At 43.2% G+C, this 13145-nt stretch overlaps 1 protein-coding gene across 6 annotated transcripts; it reads right to left on the reverse strand.

Moving 5' to 3' along the window:
* Positions 1-1543: 1543 nt before the first annotated feature.
* LOC120031431 (cyclic AMP-responsive element-binding protein 3-like protein 4) lies at positions 1544-8293 on the reverse strand. 6 transcript variants are annotated; one of them, XM_038977176.1, is made up of 10 exons: positions 8097-8293; positions 5590-5745; positions 5167-5431; positions 4879-5021; positions 3836-3943; positions 3532-3638; positions 3194-3262; positions 3011-3095; positions 2820-2916; positions 1544-2728 (listed from the first exon to the last, which is right to left on the reverse strand). In XM_038977176.1, the coding sequence occupies exons 2-10, from the start codon at positions 5740-5742 to the stop codon at positions 2397-2399; spliced, it is 1359 nt and encodes a 452-aa protein (XP_038833104.1). In that variant the 5' UTR covers positions 5743-5745; positions 8097-8293; the 3' UTR covers positions 1544-2396. The 6 variants fall into 6 exon arrangements, with proteins under 6 accessions (XP_038833104.1, XP_038833105.1, XP_038833106.1 ...); XM_038977177.1 differs by lacking the exon at positions 8097-8293 and adding an exon at positions 7998-8090 and having other exon boundaries at positions 5605-5745; XM_038977178.1 differs by lacking the exon at positions 8097-8293 and adding an exon at positions 7998-8090 and having other exon boundaries at positions 3854-3943.
* Between the last annotated feature and the right edge of the window lie 4852 nt (positions 8294-13145).

A 13145-nucleotide genomic window follows, 5' to 3' on the forward strand; every position in this document is an offset into this window, starting at 1 on the left:
AATAAAACTTGTTTTGTAACCCCCTAGCATTAAGATCAAGTATAGACAAAGACAAAACAACAAAGATAATATAAAAGTATAAATTGTAGGATGAGTCAAAAACGTAGGAGCAGTGAACGTAAGCGATAAGGAACCGAGATCTGCACCATTTAAGTCAACTTAAAGTGAAAATAGCTTATACCATAGACTTTGAGCTAGTTGTTATCCGGCTTTTGAAATTCAACTCAACAGAAAATTATGTTCAAGACCAAACCAAGGGTTCTCTGTAGTAATAGAGACTAAAAACCCTCTTTATGTCACAACATCCGCTGAAGTCGGGTCCTCTCCTTGTTCAGGCGGCGCTCGGCGTCGCCGGTCTTCTAGCCATCATCGATCCACTTTTCATTTTCCATGTGTTTTGTCTTGTTTTTCCTCACACCTGGTTTCAATTCCCTCAATCACTTGTTGTGTATTTAACCCTCTGTTCCCCCCATGTCTTTGTGTGGGATTGTTTATTGTAAGTGCTTGTGCACGTGTTTATTGGTGCGCGACGGGTTTTTGTACCCAATATCTTGTTATTTTTATGCCGTTGCTTTTGTTATTAAACTGCTCCGGCTATTACCAAGTTCTGCTCTCCTGCGTCTGACTTCCCTGCCACCGGTTACGCACCCCTTACACTTTAATGTAATCATGGACTATTCTAAGAAATAAAAATAAAATACAAAATAATAATAAAAATAAATAAAAGGGTACTATTTTATGTAAATATGAAAACTGACCATACATTTTTTTTAAAGTTAAAATGTTTTACATATACACATTCTAAGACCCATTTTACTTGGAAATAAGTATTAATAACTAAATAGAACAATAACTGTGTAAAGTCAGAGCAGAGCTGTAGGCCCCATTAAAACAGTATCTTAATTACTGTATACATAAAAAATAAATACAACTTTCGGTCTTCTTCGTGAGTTTGTAAACACAATAGGGTTTCTTCTGGTCTGGTCATACAAGAACAAGCTAATAAATTATTGAGGTACCTGAGTGTTCTGAAAAATAGTCACCTGAGGCTTGTTAGGTAATGTTAATCAGTACAAGGAAAATGAGAATACCATGGCTGAAACCATCAATCTGTTCCCTCTGGTGAGATTCTACGAAGGAATATCAATTTTCGAACCGTTGATGAAGCCTCGTCCTCCGACAAAGTAAGCAGCCTTTCCCTCATTTCGTGCTTTCTTGATTGTTGGCCAGAACTTGTTCCTTCTTTCTATGTCCTCCGGGCTGAAATGCTCGGTGAAACGCAGATTATGACTCTGAAGGAACGCCTTCTTCCTTGCAGCTTTCCAGACAGCATCCCTGTAGAATCTGTCAGTCAAGAGGATGATGATACCCTTTGGTCTTGAATCGTTTTGCTGTTCCTTCTTGCCGATACGATGCACAACATCGATGGTATCACCAACTTTGTTCTTCTCTGCAGGCATAATGCGGATAGAAATCATGGATTTCTTCAATGGTCTGAATAGTCAAACTTCAGGTAGGCTATATAATTACCATAAAGCAAAAACAGTATTGTTCCATTTAATAAATATAAAGTAAAGCACATAAAATAGGACACCAGCAACCACTAAAATTAGGATAGCAAGTTCTGTGAAGAGTATACATTTGGACCACAATGTCATGCTTAAGATAAGGACATGTTTGGATTGTACACACTGTTTATCTCTTAACCGAATGAGGGCCAAAGGACATTTTTAAGTACACACAAAAGATATGCCAGTTTGCTTACAGTGCAAAATGAGTCTCTCAGCATTCAGTTATGGGAGCTGCAAACTACATTGAGCACAGATGCCAGTCAGAAACTAGCTAGGCAGTTTCACAAACATTTTAATGTACACACGAGTAAGGTAGTTAGTCAAAAACATAATCCATCGGTGTAGGCTCACTTTCAAGGAGTGTGTGTGTTGTACACTAAGACTTACTTAAAGTATGCATAACCAAAACAATATATTCATATCTGTGGTGTTTTTGAGGCTACAATCTAACAACCTTCATCCTTCCCACAGGATGTACTAACAAACTCCTCGGAGTTCAAAGTTAGAAATGTACTGAAACCTTTACCATACAAACATTAAGAAGTGGTACATAAATAGAAAAGTCAAAAATGTTTAACCCATTTTGAAGACCATTCCACCGAATCCCAGATTAAACCTTGTTTGCACCACAGCACCAAAAAAGAGTAAGGCAATGGTTAGACATTGAAGGCACCCAATGGGGTCTGGTTGAAAACCAATGTTGTGATGGGGCAGCATATTGGATTGCCCCAGCATATTCCTCCCATTGTCCATAATGAATGCAAGGAGCTTTGAAGAGCTCTATAAAGCAAATGGAATGCAGTCAAACTAGTTAATCAACACTGTCTACATCTCATCAGCGTGGGCTGGTTTGGTGGGGTCAAGGCTTGTGCTCCCTTTTCCCGTTGCTGACACCAGGCCCAGGGCCAGAGGTTCAGTCTGCCCGTCAACCAGAGTCGAGCTGTTCCCTGGTTGGCTCTCCTCCAGGGCCACACCCTCAATGTCAGTGATTTCGGGACTTTCTATTGGTTGCTTTAGTATTCTGGAAGCATCCGGGGGATCTGATTGACTGAGGTCACGGGAAACGGGTGGGGAATCTGGCTGAATGATATGGTTATCCACATCCTCAGAAGCTTGCAAGGATGAAGCAGGATCTGTGAGGATGTTTCTGGAGATAACTGAAACAGTAAAGAAGAGGGAAGGCTATTTAACTTTCATAGTTTTCAGAAGAAAAATAATCCATTATTAATTCCTAAATGGATAACTAACCCCCTTTTGGTGTATAGTCCTCTTCTATGGATGAGGCGCCCCAGTTGAAGGGGCTGTAACTTGGGAAGATGATGAGGCCCAGAGAGAAGAGGATAATCTGATGGGAAACAACAGACACACGTTCAATTCACTTTTTTTAAGATCACCCTGAAAATACACAAAGGCATGGAGGAGGGACATGTTGATCTCACCATGACGCAGGTGCTGGTCTGTGCTGCTTTAGTGACCGTCTGCTTGATCAGCGACTGTAGTCTGCGCAGCTGAGCCAGGAGAGACCTGTGCATGGAGATATTATAAAAACACCAGAACTAACAAGACACAAACATCATCATTGAGCATCATCAGTGCAAAAAGGTGATAGCCAATTTACTTACATGTTGTGTTTCTCCAGCTGTTCCACTGTCCTCTGCAGCTCTTTGTTTTGCGCTGAGCAAGCCGCTGCCCTGAGACACAGAAAATACCTAGGGTCACTGACAGAAAAGCATTCCTACTGTCCGACAGTGTCGCCCCATTGAGGAGAGTCAACAATAACTCAGTGGCAAAATAGAACATAAGGACCCATTGTCAGGACTTCCTACTGCACATGCCTCACTGTTGTACCACAAATGAAAATGCTAAGGAAATGCAAGTGACTTGTTTATAGAGGTTATCCACCATGAACTACATAGTGGGTCCAATTTTCATGGAGCCAAATAGAAGCCTCAGGCCTCACCTGCTCTCAAGCCCATCCACATAGTCCTTCTTCCTGCGACGGCTGTCCTGGGCTGACTGTTTGTTGCGTATTTTGCGTCTCACTTTTTTCAGAATCCGTTCCTCAGCCTAGAAGGGAATTCAGTCCAGTACATTTAGATGCAATTCAACTCAGAGCTAAACAATTTCAGTCAGTTTCAGTCAAATCATAAAAAATATACAACAAAGTAATTTGTCATGTCAAAGTTGTTATGCAAAAGTAATGTAATCCAAGCGCATGCAGGGGAGTAATGGATTTGGGGTACATAGAATAGTGTAACATCTACCGTGCGTGTGTGTCTGACCTTGGTAAGGGGCATGTTGTTCGGCAGAGAGATCCCCTCTTGGTTCAGCAGTTTCTGCTCCTCCTCAGTCAGCGTGAGGTCAGGGTAAAGCTGATCAGGAGAAGAGGATATTGTGTTTATAATCCTCACCGCCATAATCCCATAGAGAGACACTTGAACAACCACCTGGGGTCTCAGACTAACTATCCCCCTCCCTCACTATCTTCATATTGTGCCTATCTTGTCCATTCATTAGGGACTGAGGCCTATGGATTTCACCACATCTTTACAATACATTTGCAGGCCTCAATTATAAGTAAGCAGGAAAGATTGTCACTGTTTACATCTAATTAGATGGTAAAAACATTCCCTATTCATTTGCGATTGAGCCCTGCAACTTTGTCCTAATGCATATGGCGGGATCTTCACAACAGATGCCATTGAATATGGACTTATCTTGGCATTAGACCACTTTTGTGGTGTGAAAATATCTGAAAAATCAGATTTTTTATTTATTTTATTTTATTATTATTTTTTTTTTACCCCCTTTTCTCCTAAATTTTCGTGGTATCCAATCGCTAGTAATTACTATCTTGTCTCATCGCTACAACTCCCGTACGGGCTCGGGAGAGACGAAGGTCGAAAGCCATGCGTCCTCCGAAGCACAACCCAACCAAGCCGCACTGCTTCTTAACACAGCGCGCCTCCAACCCGGAAGCCAGCCGTACCAATGTGTCGGAGGAAACACCGTGCACCTGGCCCCCTTGGTTAGCGTGCACTGCGCCCGGCCCGCCACAGGAGTCGCTGGAGCGTGATGAGACAAGGATATCCCTACCGGCCAGACCCTCCCTAACCCGGACGACGCTAGGCCAATTGTGCGTCGCCCCACGGACCTCCCGGTCGCGGCCGGCTGCGACAGAGCCTGGGCGCGAACCCAGAGACTCTGGTGGCACAGCTAGCGCTGTGATGCAGTGCCCTAGACCACTGCGCCACCCGGGAGGCGAAAATTCAGATTTTTGAGTCAACTTGCCCCTTTTAAGTCTCACCAGTGGGCTGTCTGGACTGGTGGGGCCTGAGGTGGAAGCAGAGTGGGTAGAAAGGTGACCATGGTCAAATCTCTCAGCGGATACTAGGGGTAACTCGTTGACAATACAGGACTCCGAGATCAACATCTGAGAACGCCACTCATCTGACATAGGAAAAGAGAGTAAACTCCCAACCAACACACATGGACACACACACACACACACACACACACACACACACACACACACACACACACACACACACACACACACACACACACACACACACACACACACACACACACACACCGAGTTCTATGGAAATGACATCGACACTATGCTGCTCTGGCTCCGTCTTGATGTTGGCCAGGGTGCTGATGTCATAGACCACCTGATAGATAGTTGTGGAGGCCTGAGAGGGGTCCACCGTGGCAGCTAGGGGGCTCTCGGAGCAAGGTTCCTCAGAGATGCCACTGTCGCTCTCTGAGGAGGTCTCCACTGGGGCTCTGGTAGGGAAGACATCATTTGGGTTGATGGCATAAAGCACATCCTCTGGCTCGCTGTCGTTTAGACCCTGTAACATATGGAGAGGAATTTGGTAATACTTTAAGCAAATGGTATATTACATGTTAATAATGTGTTAAGAAATAAAGTTGAGTAAATATAGCCCCAGGTCTTTGCAACTTTGCTCACTATATTGTACAACTAGTCATAATGGGAAACCATCCGCACACTTTGGGGGTCTACCGTGCATTCATCCAGGGGTTTTTCAGAGCCAGCATAGATGACATCAGAGCAAGAAAATGGCCCTTCCAGTCCCCAACTCTCCTCTGTCATACTGTCCTCCTTGTGTCCGAAAAACAGCTCTCCATTCTCTACATCCATGTCCTAGAAGAAACAAAACAGCAGTTAGAAGTGCTACAAAATATTTATCAATTCAGTTCTTCTCTTATTGCACTGTCAACGTTACAACTCTTTGTTATTAAAGTATTTGAAACTCATATCTATGTTGTTGTAAGTGAAGATTTATAAAGCATGAAGAAGGTGTGGCAACTGCTCAGAGAGCTGTTAAAGGGTGGAGTTATATACACTGCTCAAAAAAATAAAGGGAACACTTAAACAACACAATGTAACTCCAAGTCAATCACACTTCTGTGAAATCAAACTGTCCACTTAGGAAGCAACACTGATTGACAATATATTTCACATGTTGTTGTGCAAATGGAATAGACAAAAGGTGGAAATTATAGGCAATTAGCAAGACACCCCCAATAAAGGAATGGTTCTGCAGGTGGTGACCACAGACCACTTCTCAGTTCCTATGCTTCCTGGCTGATGTTTTGGTCACTTTTGAATGCTGGCGGTGCTTTCACTCTAGTGGTAGCATGAGACGGAGTCTACAACCCACACAAGTGGCTCAGGTAGTGCAGTTCATCCAGGATGGCACATCAATGCGAGCTGTGGCAAAAAGGTTTGCTGTGTCTGTCAGCATAGTGTCCAGAGCATGGAGGCGCTACCAGGAGACAGGCCAGTACATCAGGAGACGTGGAGGAGGCCGTAGGAGGGCAACAACCCAGCAGCAGGACCGCTACCTCCGCCTTTGTGCAAGGAGGTGCACTGCCAGAGCCCTGCAAAATGACCTCCAGCAGGCCACAAATGTGCATGTGTCAGCATATGGTCTCACAGGGGGTCTGAGGATCTCATCTCGGTACCTAATGGCAGTCAGGCTACCTCTGGCGAGCACATGGATGGCTGTGCGGCCCCACAAAGAAATGCCACCCCACACCATGACTGACCCACCGCCAAACCGGTCATGCTGGAGGATGTTGCAGGCAGCAGAACGTTCTCCACGGCGTCTCCAGACTCTGTCACGTCTGTCACATGTGCGTGTGAACCTGCTTTCATCTGTGAAGAGCACAGGGCACCAGTGGCGAATTTGCCAATCTTGGTGTTCTCTGGCAAATGCCAAACGTCCTGCACGGTGTTGGGCTGTAAGCACAACCCCCACCTGTGGACGTCGGGCCCTCATACCACCCTCATGGAGTCTGTTTCTGACCGTTTGAGCAGACACATGCACATTTGTGGCCTGCTGGAGGTCATTTTGCAGGGCTCTGGCAGTGCACCTCCTTGCACAAAGGCGGAGGTAGCGGTCCTGCTGCTGGGTTGTTGCCCTCCTACGGCCTCCTCCACGTCTCCTGATGTACTGGCCTGTCTCCTGGTAGCGCCTCCATGCTCTGGACACTACGCTGACAGACACAGCAAACCTTTTTGCCACAGCTCGCATTGACGTGCCATCCTGGATGAACTGCACTACCTGAGCCACTTGTGTGGGTTGTAGACTCCGTCTCATGCTACCACTAGAGTGAGAGCACCGCCAGCATTCAAAAGTGACCAAAACATCAGCTAGGAAGCATAGGAACTGAGAAGTGGTCTGTGGTCACCACCTGCAGAACCATTCCTTTATTGGGGGTGTCTTGCTAATTGCCTATAATTTCCACCTTTTGTCTATTCCATTTGCACAACAGCATGTGAAATTTATTGTCAATCAGTGTTGCTTCCTAAGTGGACAGTTTGATTTCACAGAAGTGTGATTGACTTGGAGTTACATTGTGTTGTTTAAGTGTTCCCTTTATTTTTTTGAGCAGTGTATATTATTACTGTTTGATCAGTGGGAGTCCTTTCGCAAGAGGATATCAGCATCCTGGTACACGCACACACACACACACACACACACACACACACACACACACACACACACACACACACACACACACACACACACACACACACACACAGTTGCAATAAAAACTGATAGGCTTTCTCAATAGTAATTGTACCCCTCATAAAATCACAACCATTAGACTTTTTTGGCCTCAAATGTAATATGTAGACCTACAAGTTAGGCTAGCAGAAATAATAATATCACGTGACCCACACCAGAATTATTTAATAAACTATAGTCAGTCTATACGTATGTTTTCTAAGTTGTAGGCTATTGCCTGCATATTTCTGCCAAGTGTTCAGATAATGATCTCACACTATTAAATGGCGGAACTTGAATAAAGTTGATCCATTAAAATTCAACATTCGTAAACGATTGCCTTATTGGTTCGAATTAGATGTTCAGTTTGACACTATACCTCGATCATGTGTAGGATTCCCTTCCCTGTCAAGCCGGATAAACAAGAGTTACATTGTACTCTCCGACTATAGTCCTCATGTCACCACAAACAACTTACTTGTCTGCTGCTGTTTTCATAAGCGTTGACTGTTCCGAATATATATATAGGTCTACTTCAAGAGCATTACAACAATAGTAGGCCCAAAGTGTGGTGAAAAATGCAGACGAGTAGTATTTAAAGATCAACCAGTGTAAAACGCATTTCTCCCAAAAATCCAGCTGGCAATTCTTATGTCAATCATCTCGTTGGGCGAATAACCATACTAACACGGCGGATGTGCGTCGCCTACGCGCAACCTGTTGGCTCTAAAATCACTAACTGATAGAGTATGTAGATTTCGCTCTGTTTCTTACTTATGCCATAATGCAAAAACATGTCCTTTTATAAATCAGTACATTTATACCGACGTTGTGCAATTCATAATCGTCAAATAACCCCGAAGTCCCTCCCACTTTACGCATTTGATTGGGCAGGGCAATTTACCAATAAAAAAACAGAAGAGGGTGTGAATACTTTGGAGGCAAAATGCAGCAGTGAGTTAGAGATGATACTGGACATACTGGAAAGGATCAGTTACAGTATCGTATTGAGTTCTGAAGTAGGCAAAGGCCTATACTTTTGCCAACATTCTCTATTGAGGCGTTTTTGCAGTAGGAAAGTCTGAGCAAAACCAGGGGATCATGGCAAAATCTAAAAGTGTGTCACACCATCTGGAGTTCTGACTTTGAACAGGTCATGGATATGTCAAAGCAGTTTTGATGGTTTGGACTACATGGCTGGCACGTCAATGATGGTTGGAAGAGCCTGGTCGGTTGGTGTTCCTTGCAAAAATGGATAGCAGGGTGGTGAGCCAATCTTTGTAGTTCACTGTATGTGTTCACTGCTCTCTTTGCACTTATCCATTTCCAATAGACACTGATCTTTTTGTCTCACTATTCTTTGTAGTTGATTGACTGATCAACAATGGAAAAGGCAGCCAAATGTTGTGATCTTGAATGCAACTTTGTGAAATTGTGTCATTCCCTTTACCCTATAGGTGGCGTTAAAGTCTGTCCTGCTGGTGGATGGTGGGGAGACCATTGTGGTGCAAGGGCTGGGGGTGGCTCCTAGTGTGCGTGGCGAGGGAATTACTGGTGCCATCCAGAGACATGTGACAGAGTATGCCTGCAGTCACTTTCCACAGCTCACTTGCCCGAAAACTGTGCCCAGGACACGACCCATCATCTGAAAAACTGTCTAGATATCGCCTGTTGGCCTACATAGCTTGCATGCCAGTGTGGTTTTAATGAGCAGGGATGTGCACAACTGCAGTCCTTGATGGCCACAGTTCTGAGGTCCAGTCATTTGACATATAACATTCTCTAGTTGTGTTATTTATAATTATATGTATGAACATGCATCATACAATGTATCTTGAGTCTTGAATCTTGTGTCTGTGTTAGGGCATTCTTTCTTTGTGTTGTGAGGTAGGTGACATAGGATCTTTCGTTGAGGAACTACAACAGAGACTCGACCAAAAGTTCAAGGCTGAGGCCTTTAAACCCAGTGACCCTGAGCCAAGCAGGCAGAAAAAGCAGTGCTGAGCACACATATGGTTGAAAACCTCTCTGTTGTGTGGCACCATTATCAATGACTGGGAGCCACTGAAGCTAATGGAGGCTAATCTGGAAGTGCTTCGCAGGAGGGGGCTGAACTGGGTAGCAGACTGCCCACTCAGCCCCAATGCTCTCAGTCTCTGCACCATACCCAGTGCCCTATTTCCCTCCATTTTAACATCAACATTTTTGGTCACAGCCTTGATTCAGTCTGTGCTCTGTTCCTGGCACAGCTTAGAAACCTACTCTGATGCTTGGTACTTACAGTACCAGTCAAAAGTTTGGAAACACCTACTCATTCAAGGGTTTTTCTTTATTTTCACTATTTTCTACATTGTAGAATAATAGTGAAGACATCAAAACTATGAAATTGTAACGCTCTGGGCGTAGTGGGTGCGAAGTCAGGCGCAGGAAGCAGAGAGTACAGGGTAGTGCTATTTATTGCACACACGGCGAACATAAGCCACCCCACGAAACACAGGGCGCACACAAAACAAATGCCCCAAACACGGGGACTCAAACAGTCCGGAGAAAAAACCCACGAACGAAACACGTCAACATCAAACGTGCTCAGAGCAACACAAAACAATCCCGCACAAAGAGCAGGCGGGCCTACTGGCTAACATAGCCCGACTAATCAGCCTACACACAACACAGGTGAAACCAATAAACAGAAAGGGGAAAAGGGATCAGTGGCAGCTAGTAGGCCGGTGACGACGACCGCCGAGCGCCACCCGAACAGGAAGGGGAGCCACCTTCGGTAGGAGTCGTGACAGAAATAACACACATACATCTCTGCGTCTCACAAAGACACGGCGGTTGGAACCAAAAATCTCACATTTGGACTCATCAGACCAAAGGACAGATTTCCACCGGTCTAATGTCCATTACTCGTGTTTCTTGGCCCAAGCAAGTCTCTTCTTCTTATTGGTGTCTTTTAGTAATGGTTTCTTTGCAGCAATTGGACCATGAAGGCCTGATTCACGCAGTCTTCTCTGAACAGTTGATGTTGAGATGTTTCTGTTACTTGAACTCTGTGAAGCATTTCTTTTTTGGGCTGCAATTTCTGAGGCTGGTAACTCTAATGAACTTATCCTCTGGTCTTTCTTTCCTGTGGCGGTCCTCATGAGAGCCAGTTTCATCATAGCACTTGATGGTTTTTGCGACTGCACTTGAAGAAACCTTAAAAGTTCTTGAAATTTTCCGATTGACTGATCTTCATGTCTTAAAGTAATAATGGACTGTCGTTTCTCTTTGTTTATTTGAGCTGTTCTTGCCATAATATGAGCATGGTCTTTTACCAAATAGGGCTATCTTCTGTATACCCCCCTACCTTGTCACAACACAACTGATTGGCTCAAACGCATTAAGGAAGGAAATTCCACAAATTAACTTTTAACATGGCATACCTGTTAATTGAAATGCATTCCAGGTGACTACCTCATGAAGCTGGTTGAGAGAATGTGCCAAGAGTGTGCAAAGATGTCATCAAGGTATCAAGGTGGCTACTTTGAATAATCTAAAATATCAAATATATTTTGATTTGTTTAAAAATATATATATTACTACATGATTCCATATGTGTTATTTCATAGTTTTGAAGTCTTCTATTTTTCTACAATGTAGAAAATAGTAAAAAATAAAGAAAACCCCTGGAATGAATAGGTGTGTCCAAACTTTTGACTGGTACTGTATGTGCATCCCAGTATCCATCCTGGGCTAAAGCAGTTTTGTTAGAACCCTTCCAGTGACATGTTCTTCAAGGATTATTGAGAGGAGCTTTTGCTGGAGACCTTTAACAATATCAGGAGCTGGAGGAAACACAAAGTGTCGTTGAGCATTCATGTACATATAATAACACCATAAATACAAAAGCTACATGCTGAATTCCAAACCAGGCATTTAGCCAAAATGTCAGTGAATGTATTTAATATATTCATGTCCTTTATATTGTGTTTAATGGTTTCTTTGTTTTATGGTTTTATTATGGCAAATATAAACTGGATAGGATCTCCTGTATACTATGGCAAAATAGGGCAGTTATATATGACTCGTGGAACTCCGTTTTTTTCTTTTTATACAAGGCAAGGTTTGCCTCTTTATGATCTCACATAATCTCACCTCATAAGAACTGGGTTGTGGCATCAGCAATTTCTGCCTCTCTCAATAAATACATAAAATAATTGTGTTGGTGATCTTTTGAAAAACACAGATGGGCCTAAATTCTAAACAATATACTATGCAATCAAGATATTTTTATTCTATACAGAAAGTAATAACTGTCACATTCCTGACCTTATTTCCTTTGTTTTGTCTTTGTTTAGTTGGTCAGGACGTGAGCTGGGTGGGCATTCTATGTTATGTGTTTCTATGTTGGGTTCATGTTCAATTAGCCTGATATGGTTCTCAATCAGGGGCAGGTGTTTTACGTTTCCTCTGATTGAGAACCATATTAAGGTAGGCTGTTCTCACTGTTTGTTTGTGGGTGATTGTTCCTGTGTCAGTGTTTGTGCCACACGGGACTGTTTTCGTTCGTTTCGTTCGTGTGTTCATGTTATATGTTCACAAGTTCAGGTCTGTTAACGTCGTTTATTGTTTTGTAGTTTATCAAGTGTTTTTTCGTGTTTGTCTTTCTTTAATAAAACAAGTATGTATTCAAACCACGCTGCATATTGGTCCGATCCATGCTCATCCTCAGACGAGGAGGAGGACGAGCGTTACAATAACATACATTACCTAGTAAGAAAAATGTCCATACGTTGACATTACGTGCATTTCAGGTGCTGAATGAAAGGTTACAGACGTGAAAAACATGTATTTTTCTGTCATTGATTCTATGGACAAATTTCAACTGCACATTAATTCTCAATGAAGTAAGCGTTCTATCACAAAAATATAGGAAAGACTGCAACTGAAGACGGCAACAGGATATTTATTATTGTTCCCATCTGTCACATGCACTTAAGGTTAGCTTTTTCAAAATCTTTAAAACTTGTGGCCATGATGTTCAAAGTAGTCCAACCTCCAGAATAAACCAACAGATCACTTCAACTACAATAACATTCTTAGTAACGGTTATAGATGTGTTTTTTTTCATGCTATGACTGTGATATGTTCTTTATCTACCTTAGTTGAATGCCCTGACTGTCAGTCTCTCTAGATATGAGCGTCTGCTGAATGACCAAATAAAAGACTTGGATTGATGGCAGCCTTGTGAGGAAACTGAGAGAGATGCTGCTTATAAACACGGCAAGGTGACCGGGCACAATTGCATGGTTAAACAGAATAAATATGATTAATACAGATTGATTAAGATGACAAGACACAAGTATAGGGACAAAGTGGAGGGGCAATTCAGCGGGTCTGACACGAGACGAACCTCACCCACCTGGACAAAAGGAATGCATATGTGAGGATGCTGTTCGACGACAGCTCTGCCTTCAATACCATAGTGCCCTCTATGTTCACCACAAAGCTCATGGCCCTGGGACTGAACTCCTTCCTCTGCAAC

This window comes from Salvelinus namaycush, chromosome 37 (genome assembly GCF_016432855.1).
Source record: "Salvelinus namaycush isolate Seneca chromosome 37, SaNama_1.0, whole genome shotgun sequence".
Classification (NCBI taxonomy): Eukaryota; Metazoa; Chordata; class Actinopteri; order Salmoniformes; family Salmonidae; genus Salvelinus; species Salvelinus namaycush.